Source organism: Mauremys reevesii, linkage group 1 (assembly GCF_016161935.1).
Source record: "Mauremys reevesii isolate NIE-2019 linkage group 1, ASM1616193v1, whole genome shotgun sequence".
In the NCBI taxonomy this organism is placed as follows: Eukaryota; Metazoa; Chordata; order Testudines; family Geoemydidae; genus Mauremys; species Mauremys reevesii.
This window is the reverse complement of record NC_052623.1, coordinates 285,105,220-285,117,869: the sequence shown is the minus strand read 5'-3', so window position 1 is coordinate 285,117,869 and position 12,650 is coordinate 285,105,220. Positions and strand designations below refer to the sequence as shown.

General features: G+C 39.1%; 1 protein-coding gene across 8 annotated transcripts in view; it reads left to right on the top strand.

The window, feature by feature from the left end:
• LRRIQ1 (leucine rich repeats and IQ motif containing 1) overlaps positions 1-12,650 on the top strand; it is a 168,681-nt gene that overhangs the window by 50,481 nt on the left and 105,550 nt on the right. For all 8 annotated transcript variants that reach the window (XM_039518503.1, XM_039518514.1, XM_039518512.1 and 5 more), the window contains one exon: positions 6,619-6,795. In XM_039518503.1, coding sequence (XP_039374437.1) covers positions 6,619-6,795 — 177 coding nt within the window. The remainder of the gene's footprint in view (positions 1-6,618; positions 6,796-12,650) is intronic.

Genomic DNA, 12,650 nt, shown 5'->3' with positions numbered 1-12,650 from the left:
TGAAACTGGCTTTCAAAGCTTCTCTGATGTGCAGCGCGCCCTGCTGCGCTCTTCTAATCGCCCTGTTATCTGGCTGTGCGAAATTGGCAGCCAGGCGAGTTGCCTCAACCTCCCACCCCGCCATAAACGTCTCCCCCTTACTCTCACAGATATTGTGGAGCACACAACAAGCAGCAATTACAATTGGAATATTGGTTGTGCTGAGATCTAACCGAGTCAGTAAACTGTGCCAGTGCCCTTTCAAACATCCAAAAGCACACTCCACCACCATTCTGCACTTGCTCAGCCTATAGTTGAACTGCTCCTTACTACTGTCCAGGGTGCCTGTGTATGGCTTCATGAGCCATGGCATTAAGGGGTAGGCTGGGTCCCCAAGGATAACTGTAGGCATTTCAACATCCCCAACAGTAATTTTCTGGTTTGGGAAGTAAGTTCCTTCTTGCAGCTGTTCAAACAGACCAGAGTTCCTGAAGATGCGAGTGTCATGCACCTTTCCCGGCCATCCCTCGTTGATGTTGGTGAAACGTCCCTTGTGATCCACCAGTGCTTGCAGCACCATTGAAAAGTACCCCTTGCGGTTTATGTACTGGCCGCCACGGTGTGCCTGGGCCAAGATGGGTATATGCGTTCCGTCTATTGCCCTGTCACAGTTAGGGAACCCCAGTGCATTAAAGCCATCCACAGTGGTCTGCACATTTCCCAAAGTCACTACCCTTGATAGCAGCTGGTCAGTGATTGCGTTGGCTACTTGCAGCACAGCAGCCCCTACATTCGATTTGCCCACTCCAAACTGATTCCCGACTGACCAGTAGCTGGCGTTGCAAGCTTCCACAGTCCTATGGCCACTCGCTTCTCAATGGTGAGGGCTGCTCTCATTTTGGTGCCTTTGCGCTTCAGGGCGGGGGACAGCAAGTCACAAAGTTCCCTGAAAGTGGCCCTACGCATACGAAAGTTTCACAGCCACTGGGAAACATCCCAGACCTGCAACACTACGCGATCCCACCAGTCTGTGCTTGTTTCCCGGGCCCAGAATCGGCATTCCACGGCATGAACCTGGCCCCCCAAGATCGACAACATGGAAAAAGCGGCGAGAGCAGAGTTTGTGGCGGAAGCGTGAGCAGAGTTTGCGGCAGAAGTTGTGTGGCTCTGTTCATGATGAGCGAGAAACAGCAGGGAATTGTTGCCTTCTGTAGCTTCCACAGGAGCCCAGGACCGACAATGTGTAAAAAGTGGCGGAAGCTGTGCGGCTCTGTTCACGATGGCCGAGATACGGCGGGAAATGGTTAGATGAAAGAGTAGACAGAAAGAGGAGAGGACATTTGAAGTGGATTCAACATACCAGCAGACAGGCGGTGCACCATGCTGCACCGTCTGCTGGCAGCATGGCGTCTGCTGTAGCTTTCACAGAGGGAGGAGCGAGTGATGGCACACACCCAGAAAAACCCGCAAGAATATTTTTGCCCCATCATGCACTGGGAGCTTAACCCACAATTCCAATGGGCAGCAGAGACTGCGGGAACTGTGGGATAGCTACCACAGTGCAGCGCTCTGCCATTCGATGCTAGTCTCGGTACTGTGGACACACTCCGCCGAATTCACGCGCTTTAGTGGGGACACATAACATCGAATGTATGAACTCGATTCAGGAAATTCTAATTAATTTCGTACTGTAGACGTACCCTGAGCCAGTCTCAGGTGTAAAGCGGAGCAGCTTCAGGGACACTGAGGGCCATCCCAGCAGCTGAAGAATACAGGCAACCAACTGTGCACATTTTCCCTGCCCACATCCCCTAGACTGAGAAGGTTGTCAGGAAGCCTCTATAACAACTCTGTACTACCTAAGGATTATTCTATAGTTGGGAAATCTTTAAAGGGCTGGATCTGTCATCTTTCTGGCTGCTTTGTGGGATATGAAGCAGCCAGTGTGGGCACCAGGATCTAGCCCTATAATATGGGGTGATCTTTGCTCTGACTATGTGCTTGATGCCTTTTAATGGACTTCTTTCCCCAGGAGTTGTATCTCACTCCTTCATATGGGATTTTAAAACTGGCTGAAAACCCATTCCGTAAATAAGCTGCATATTTTTTCTTGGGGTAGTCCAATAATATTCCATAAAGCCTCTATTTTAATTTGGAGAAGGAGCCTTCTCAAGGTTACTACCTCCCCCTGTAGCATCTCCTGAAGCAGTGAGTCCTTGTTGACCCCTTTTCCTACCACCTTTTACTCCCATAACAGGAGAGGGCAATGTGCTGACCACCCCCCACCCCACCCCCATCACCTACAGTGGTGTTTGTACTTGCATTGGGAGCAAAAACATTTTCCATAGATAAATGTGAAGCACATCTTCGTTTTAAGTCCGTATTTTGAAAGTGAATGTCTATGAATGCCAGCTAGGTGGGGTGATAAGGAGTCATACACTCCAGCCAAAGTTCCTGGTCTATTGTAACCCGGGGTAACTGTCTCCTTTGCCATCCTCTGTCTATATTCTTTGTCGTGCTTTAACTGTGCTACCCACCATAATGTAGCATAAGCCCTTGCCATTAAGTCCTCGTACTTGAACAAGGAAATACAACTCTCTAGCCAGTTATGCTCACATAACTGCAAAAAACTGTTCTTAAAATTTTGAGGCACTTTGAGGTTTGTTCTCAACTTTTTTTGTTCTTTTTGCCCACTTTCTCTGACTGTTGTTCCCTAAAGAGCCAGGTAAATAAATCGACAAACTCCCCCTTTCCAAATCTTTTCCTTAACCTTTTTAGGCAGATGATTCCTGAGTGGCCAGTCTGATCCTGCATCAGATCCAGAGTTCTTTCATTTAACTTTCTGGCCTGGTAGCTTCAAGAGGAAGATGGCAGGCCTGGAATCTAACTTTTGTCTTGTACATGATAGGGCAGAATACACTATTGGGTCAATAATCTTTCTCTATTACACAACTTTTTAAGTGAGCCATTTAGTTGATTCAGAGAAGCTTTAGATTGACCAGTGCAGGGTCACTATGCCAAAGGAGGCATACAAGCTGATTTTCAGTGGCACTCATACTGCCCTGGTCCTGGCCACCGGTCGTGGGGGCTCTGCATTTTAATTTAATTTTAAATGAAGCTTCTTAAACATTTTAAAAACCTTATTTACTTTACATACAATAGTTTAGTTATATATTACAGACCTTCTAAAGAGACCTTCTAAAACATTAAAATGTATTACTGGCACGCAAAACCTTAAATTAGAGTGAATAAATGAAGACTCGGCACACCACTTCTGAAAGGTTGCCGACACCTGGGCCAGAGTAATCTAAAATGTTCTTTCCAAATAAGGGCATCTAGTATTTATTTGGGAAAGGATTACTTATATAGAATAGTTCTAAGTATAGAAAACAGATATTAAGCCCATTAAAAATGTCAGTATTCTGGGTTGAGATAACAAGGTTCAGATAAGATATGAGTATGTAGTTGATTATGATTTTGACTAGGAACACTTAAAAAAAATTAAAAGAGCTTAGCAATTGGTTCCTGGCCTGGCTTGTATTGTTTATCAGAAGTGATATCACAAGGCGGTGGAATATGTAGCAGTGTTTGAGGGTTTATTTTTTAAAATTATTAAAAAATATATTACTGTCATTGATAAGCTCTTCTTGGAACCATAGATTGAAATATTTCTTAACTTCTTTTCTTCTTTGTTTTCCTAGTCTCTGGGACCAATCTTTCCAATCCACAGAAATATGCTGCTAGTAATGTTCTTGTGATTTCCTACTTTTGCTGCCCACGAGCTGTAGTCCCTCAAGTATAGTACCACGTGACTGTATATAGTAACCTTCAGTATGATCAGATCAGTATCCGAGTAAACATTTACTTTGACATTCATTTCTGTAATCATTTTTTTGTACTTTTTTCAGTTCCTTACATAACTTCAAGCCAGTTAAACACAAAATTTTGTGCTCCACTATTACAAGCTTCCCCAGTGCAGTGACTTGCCATTTTTTTACTTTATTGGTGTGAGAAATTCAGCGTTTGTTTTGTTTTTGTTTTTTGCATGTGGTATATAAAGAGAGAAAAATATATATGTATATTTTCTCCAGTAGGAGATTTTTTAGCAAACTTCAGGTTAGTATTCAAGTGGAAAAACATGTGTGCACATTTTTGGAATTTGAAGCTTTCAAACAGTAGCAGAAGTAGCTGTAAATACATGTTTATATTTAATGCATACAGGTATTTGTACTACTGTTAATGAATGCAAGTACTATTTAATATTACTCTTCAACATATGACAATTTCAGTAAAGCTCACACTTACGTTTACACTGTTTTTAATTTCTGATGTCTCATAGAACTAATTTCTTCCTCAGACATTACTCAGGAAAAAGAAATTACTTCTGAATTCCTATTAACTTTAAGAACTGATACCTCAGGTTCCTCTCTTAGATCATTTGGCCCAATAGAGCTTTTATGATTGGACAAGAGATTCATTTATCTAAAGGATTTAAAGGCTGGGATAGTATAAAATATGGATTTGTTGACTACAGCATTAACTATAACTTCAGGCAATATGTTCCAATGAACTTTACGTAACCCCTTGATACCAACAAAGGAATTAGTTGTAAAATTTTCCAATCGGTTTCCTACTTTCATGTCCAGCCAGCGATAACACCGACAAAACTGAAGTACTAAGAAATTGCTTTTTAAAAATTAAACCCTGGGATCAGTCTGAGCGCTCCTAGGGGAATGTGTTTCACTGCAGTAATGATTAATAGAGCCTCTTAAGTGACAGAATATTCACCAGGAAGTTTTCACTAAATGAAATATTGACTCAGCCCTTCACCAGGAGAAACCCAGCTGGAAAAACTAGTGTTGAGATCCCATAGCTCGAAGATACACTACTTCCAGCATTAATCAACTTGATATGGCACTTTTTAAATGTATCGTTAGTCAACATTGGCTCTTCACTACAAGCTCAAGGCCACTGTATCTAAAATGATCCTTTTATTTCAAGTATATTTTAGACAGTATTACTTTTGCCATAACAAGGAGAGAGAGAGAGAGAGGGAGGAGTAATCTTTATATCTGCATCAAATAGCACTGTTGTTATAAAGACTTTTGCCAATCTATATTTTGGATAATGTAACTCAGCCATAGAAATTTGCTCGAATTTGAAACTTGGCATATATGATCTCAGCTAAGTAACATTCTTTTCTTTAAATATGGGCAGCGGTCAAGGAATGATCTGGTTCTGAAGGATTATGTAATATAGTCTTAACTGATGGCAAGGATTCCTATAGTGCAGAATAGGCTTTCTTTAATGTGTGTTGTTTAAATCTAAATAAAGGAAAAGCTAATTCAGACTTATTTAAAATTCTCTGCATTAAGATGTACTATTTTACCAATTTAAGATATTTTTTGCAGTTTGTTAACTTGAAAAAAAATTTGAATTGAAAATAAAGCATATCGGACACAATACATATTGTATTGTCCTAAATAAATATTTAAAATACCATGAGGTTTAATTGGTGAATAAGACACACATAAAAAGTGTTCTTAACATCTGTGTGCCAGATTATCCCTTGCATGGAAAGGGCTGCCCAGGAAATTCATTAGCCCTCCCCCCTCTGATTTCACTGGTACAACCTCCTTTCTTCTAGGATGGACTTCATGCTATGAGGGGCATTGTTAATCCCGTAGTCTATTAAGTCAGATGTTACACATTTCTGAATATTTTTTTTAAAATACATCTTTTAGAAAACTAAAAATGAATTCCAATAGCTATCTAAGGTTTTTTTTTAAAGGGGGTAAATTAACCCAGTCCTGTTCTATTGAAGTCAGTGGGAGTTCCATTTAGGTATATTCAGAAGCAGGGACCTATCCTAGTGACTAGAATTGGAGCAGGAGCCATCCCTTAATTCTCATAAAAATGTGTGATTAGCAGCACTAGAATTTGCAAGTTCTGTGCTATTTTCCTCTCATTCATAACTTGCAACACCCCTGCTGTTCCACATGGACTTTCCTGAGACTGCTAGTCAGGGTGAATTGTCTTGTTTTTGTTGTGTATACAAATGGAGAGTGAGATGAGATGACAATGCAATTTTCATTCCCAGTCTATGCAGTATTTGAATTTGTCTCCAAAAGTGTCAGGTCAACCAGTGCTGCTTTATTTTATTTTTTTTTGTTACTCCATCATGATATAGTTTTCTGTATTGCCTTCTAATCAGTTGCCTATGTTTAAAATAAAACACAAAAATATTTCAGGTACTCATGGAGTTATTAATGGTAATGGATGACATCTGGGCCCTTTTGAATCAGAGATTTTTGTCATTGACTTCAGAGTGGCCAGGATTTCACCCAGTGTCTATATACCTACAAAGTATTAAGAATTGCTGCTAAGAAATGATTTCTTATGTTATTTTTGTGGTTTCCATAAGAGTAAATATTGCTAGTAATAAACAGTAAATAAATATCAAATAAGGTATAGTAATTTTATGTAAACATTTTCATGTATACCAAAATGTTTAGTAAAATAACATATTTAAAGGTCAATCTCTTTAAGTAGTTGTGATGGGTATTTCTAGACTTTGGATTCTAAAATGCAAGTTTTTCCATTATGCTAATGATGGATTGTTCTCTCCTCTTTTAAAAGGTCTTCCCTACTTAAAATACTTCCTATTTTGCAATTACTTAATGGTGAAAACCTAAATTCTCCTGAAAAACTCTCAACTGAAAGAATCAAAGAGTCAGAACCAGGAAGCTTTTTGAAATTTTGTCAAGCCCAGATTGAAGAAATTGACTTAATAAAAAAGAAGACCATTGAACAAGGGTAGATATCTGAAATCTTTTTATGCAAATATAATTATTTTCAAAAACAACCTTTTGAAAATGTTATGTCTTTAGTTTTCTTCCTCATTGTTTTCCTGTATTTTACTTAAATTTTTGTCTGGGAATATAAATTACGTTAAGAATAAGAGTATATATTAGTAATTTAAACAGAAAGAGCATTACAATGATGTTATAATTATCCTCAAAAAAAGCTTACAAAGCCAGATCACAGTTTAGGTTAAATTTAAGAGATCCAAACATGTCAAGGCCTTCAAACAAGTTTGTCTATCCTCTAAGGGCCGATTCAATCAATACATTTTAGTATTTGTGGCCCAAGATTAGATTAAATTGATTTTTGTTAAAGGCACATTGAGATTTTTTTCCATATTAGTTTTTCTTGGGTGTATTGATAATACTCCAAATGATTGGAGGTACATAGGTAAAGCTTGAAGTTTTTATAAGGGAAGACTGTGGGACTTGATGCTTGAGCAGCTGTCCTGTGGTAAATTTTTCTTAAACAAATTTATGAGATTGAGATTGTCTTGCAAGGAGATAATGTAGAAGTATGGAGAAAACATCTTTCCCAGAATAACTTTAGAAAAGATAACGTAAAGCAGGTAATAATGAGGCAGGTAACATTGCTTAACAAATTAATTGGTCTTGGGCCAACCAAAAGTTTCCTGTTTGATCATTATTAATACATACATTGATACATATGCCAAGAAATGGATATATCAATTCAAATAATTCACTTGTCTAGCACTGAAATGTCAAGTCCTTTTAGAAACCAAGAAGTTGGTCACTCTGGGTGGGTGGGTGTATATGCTTGCATGTAAGTGTACGCATAAATAAAATGTACAGTATTTGTTAACAGACATTCTCCTACTATATATGTTGCATAAATAGCTTTTTTTCATTTTTTCAAATATGTTACAAGTTTATTTTTGTACAGGTTTTTTTATGTTTGCTTTATTTTGATAAGGGATCTTACTGGGGCTTTTCTTGTTCTGATTAATCTCTGGAATCACTCAATGTTTTCATCCTGGGGCAACATCTACATTTCCGGGATGAGACCTTCATGCATTGTCTGTAGTGATTGTCCTATTCCTTACTAGGGGTTATAGATTTTGTTAGCTTAAAATATTTGTGATATGAATTCTGAACTGCATATTATTACAATATCCCATACAAAATATCTATTTGTTTTTTAGCTATTTATCAAAAACACACTTTTGTGTATATTTCATAAAATAATACAGAAATCTGCGATCTGTGTTTCTCATTCCATTCATGAGTTCTTTGGTATCTTGCATAGGGATAGACGCTTCACTTCAGGAAAGTAATCAAGCCTATGCTTAACTGTAAGTGGGTGAATATTTCCACTAAAGTTAATGGCACTGCCCATGTGCTTGAAGTTAAGTGCTTGCTTAAGTGCTTTGCTGAAACAGGCCCAGATAAATCAGGAAACTGTAAATCTTTCCAAGCCTTTCTGTGACCTATTAGCACCTTTACATTAAGGACTGTAATAACTTCTTAAACCAGAAAATAACTCTGAAGGGCTTTAGATATCTACCATTTTATGGTTCAGAAGGTCTAGTATTAAAGGTTCTTCACTCAAAACAAAACATTTTACCCATGTTTGTTAGATGTATTCTCTCATATCATGAGGTGTATCTGAGTTGTCTTGCTATATTAACAGATTATCATTTTATTTTCCTATATGAGTAATGCTGTCATGCTAACTCCTCTTACAATATGTGTTGAAGACTTGGGTGTGTTATTTTGCAGAGATATTCTCACTACTTCTTCAAGTGCTTGCTTATGTCGATTCCAATTAGGTACATGCGCACTGCATGCACAGTAGCCAGAAGGTTTTTCTCCTAACAGTACTCCTGAAGTTGGCTCAGGTGGCCCCTGGAGTCACGCCTCTATGATGCTGTATATAGGGCTCTGCTGACCCACCTGCACTTCAGTTCCTTCTTTCCACCCATGACAGTTAGCCAGAACATTCGTTCCCTCTTTCTTTGGTAAGCTTTCTCCCTAGTAGTCTTCAGACTGTTTTTTTCTGTAAATAGTTAGACCAGTAGTTAGTAGTTGTAGTTAGTTTAGTCATTATATAGTTAGAATTCCAGTAAGGAATTGTTCTGGGGGTACTCCCCATTCCATTCATCCACTAGGTGCTACTCAAGGTTTGGAAGGACGAAGCCTCGGTAATATTGATAGCTCCATGTCAGCACTGGTACACATCTCTTCTGGAGCTGTCAGTGGAAACTCCGATCACACAACCGCTTCTCCTGGACCTGATAACTCAGGACCATGGCTGTCTTCAGCACCGCAACCCTGAATCTCTACACTTCATGGCTTGGAAGCTCCAGGGCTAAACCCAATGGAGCTTGCTTGCTCTGATCCAGTTACGGAAGTCCTCCTTGGCAGTAGGAAACCGTCTACTAGGGCCACCTACCTAGCCAAATGGAAGAGATTCACAATTTGGTCATCACAGAAATACACATCTTCTTCAACAGTACCTTTTATCTTGGACTTCTGCACCTGAAGCAACGAGGGCTTTCTATGTCCTCAATAAAAGTCCACTTGGCTACCATTTCCGCCTTTCACCTAGGTGTGGCGGGCCAGTTGGTCATCGCCAACCCAATAGTTGGATGCTTCCTTAAAGGACTTGAGAGGCTATACCCTCAAGTACGACAACCGATCCCTGCCTGGAACCTTAACCTGGTTCTTTCCAGAGTATTGGGGCTCCTCTTTGAGCCAGTAGCGACATGTTCTTTGCTTTGTCTCTCGTAAAAGGGAACATTTCTGGTAGCAATAACATTTGCCAGGAGAGTATCCAAGATTAAGGCCCTAACATCTGAACCTCCCTACACAGTCTTCTATAAGGACAAGGTTCAGCTTCGGCCATACCCAGCTTTCCTACCGAAGGTCATCTCCCAGTTTCACTTTAATCAGGACATTTTTCTTAGTCTTTTACCCCAAGCCACAGGCAAACAGCCAAGAACAAAGACTTCACTCTTTGGGTGTTCACTGGGCGTTACCCTCCTATATTGAACGGATGAAGCAGTTTAAAAAATCTACTCAACTATTCATCACAGTAGCAGACAGAATGAAGGGGCTCCCAGTCTCTTCTCAAAAAATTTCTTCATAGATTACCTCAAGTATCTGAACATGCTATGATCTGGCGAAATACCTGCCCCCATGCTGACAGCACACTTCATGAGGGTGCAGGCATCTTCAGTGGCATTCCTGGCCCAGGTCCCAACCCAGAAAATTTGCAGGGCTGCAATGTGGTCCTCAATCCACACCTTTCCCGAGTATTATGCCATTACTCAGCAGGCTAGAGACAATGCAGCCTTCGGCAGAGCGGTGCTTCAATCAGCAAACCCATGAGCTCTGACCCTACCTCCGAGTTTCTGGTTGGGAGTCACCTAATTTGAATCGACATGAGCAAGCACTCGAAGAAGAAAAATGTTTACCTGCCTTTTGTAACTGTTATCCTTTGAGATGTGTTGCTCATGTCCATTCCAAGACCCACCTGCCTAACCCTCTGTCAGAGCAAGGCCAGCAAGAAGGAACTGAAGTGGTGGCGGGTCAGCAGAGCCCTATATATGGCGCCATGGAGGTGCAACTCCAGGGTGCACCTGAGCTGACCTGATGGGTACTGCTAGCAGAAAAACCTTCTGGCTACTGTGCACGTTACGTGCACACACCTAATTGGAATGGACATGAGCAACACATCTTGAAGAACAACAGTTACGAAAGGTAGGTAAGCATTTTTTCTTTATGTGAAAGTCAGTATATCCTAAATGGAGTGTCTATCCTCTTCTGTTTCAAATTATATGTACGTATTATGTGGGCTTGCAGTGGAAGAATCCCCTCATCAAGAGTCAACTTTGTCCTACCTTAACCAGGTTTTTAACTAGTAACACCTTCCTTCTTTACTGCGTAAGTTCAGTATTGGAAGGTTTTTTTTTTTAACTTTTATCTGTAGCAAACTCTACAGATGAAGCCTGTAGAAGATCCATTTAGTTTGTGTTTACAGTTCATTTTGTCTGACCATTCCTGGGTTCTAGGTCATACTGCCCTGATTACTTTTCAGGGCTATAGTATTTAGATTTATTCTTATTTTATGTGTCCAGTTTTCTCTCTAGTTTCCAGAACATGTTCACACTGCATGCTCTGATTCTTACAGCACACAGTAAGAGTTTTCACATCTCCATAGCCAGCTGTATTTTTAACTGTAATTCTTGACGTCTGTTTTGCAGATGAAGCACTGATGCTTCCTCACCAGTTTACCACTTGAAGCAATGTCTCCTTGCTAAAAATTTTGCCTACTACTTATTTACCATGTAGAGAACTTTATAGTGTCCTCAACTGTGGATCTATAACTGGTACCTCAATAAGCAAATCACTTTCCTGCAAAGTGACTACAGACACTTAGGACTGCTTCAGCCCTCAATAAGGATGGGAAATATCAATTGCTGGTGTATTTGGGGAGGATACAACAAAATTCTAAAGCTATGGCAGCTCCTGCTATAATATAGCACTATGCAGCCTAAATTTTGGATATATTTGAGAAGAATGATTACAAGTAGATAATTCTCATGTCCAATTTTTGTTTCACAATTAATCTTTAGTTTAACTATCTTTTATTGCCAATGATATCTGAAGGTCCTTTAAAAATGTGACCCTTAGTAATTTTTAAATTTAAACTTGTAAATTGGAAATGGATGAAACAACTCTTATGAAATTTGGTTTTAAGAAGTATTCACTTGGGTTACAACCCTGTGTTATATTTTTTGGCCCAAAGCACATTTTATGGATGATTTAAAAACCATTGAAAAGTGCACTTAAAAAAACACACACAAAAACTCCTAAACAAAACATACCTACATAAGCCTAAACAGCACAGCTATTATACTTACATACTGCAATACTTTTTCCAAGTCGACTGACTTAATGTAACATTGAATAAGAACAGACTGAAAAAAGGGCAAGCTTCTTGTCTGTTTCACATCTCACTAAGTTATGAGCCCCTGTAGGTACGACCTCAGCTATGTAATCTGCCAAAAGTAATCACTGGTTGGTTCTCTAATCCATGTTTTATATACCACTGCTGCTCAAATAAATTGTCTGTGCAGTTTCTGCTTTCAAATGCCTTGTTTTTTACCATGCTTAAGAATTATGTTTTTTAAAAATTAAATTTCTGTATTCTAATAATGCCTGCCATGTAATCTTTTGACACTTACTAATAAATAGCTATATTAAGAAATACAACACTTCAGTTTCAGTAATAGATACTGATGGAAGTTGAAAACCTTATAAATAGTAACTATTTAAAATAGTGAAAATGACAGGAAAGCTCTGTTACGGGAATGTGAAAGAAGAAATATAAACAGTAAACTCTTTTATGTATCTGTAAGGGACTTGTATACTTTTTAGTTGAATAATAATGATACTTCTGTGTGTTTCCTCTATGCAGAATTATTTTACTACACAATTACAAACAGAATCTAATGTAATATCTGAGTGTACTGTCTGCACATACTGTTTGTCACAACTCGTATTTCTTTTAAACACAGAATTGTGTAATAATTCTTTATTAAAGCAACATACACTGAATACTGAAACCTGATATAATTTATGTTCAGGAAAGTAAGTCATTCTACACTATCAGACAACAAGGTGCTTTATTAGTGTCTATATTGCCAGCATTGGTGAAAGGGTGCTTTTAAATATGTACTTGTAGGGTAAAGATCCAGATAAGAATAAGACATTTTTGCCAGAGCATTACTAATGCCTACATGTATTTTTGCAAAACTGACATCTAGCATGTTAGGCAAAGTC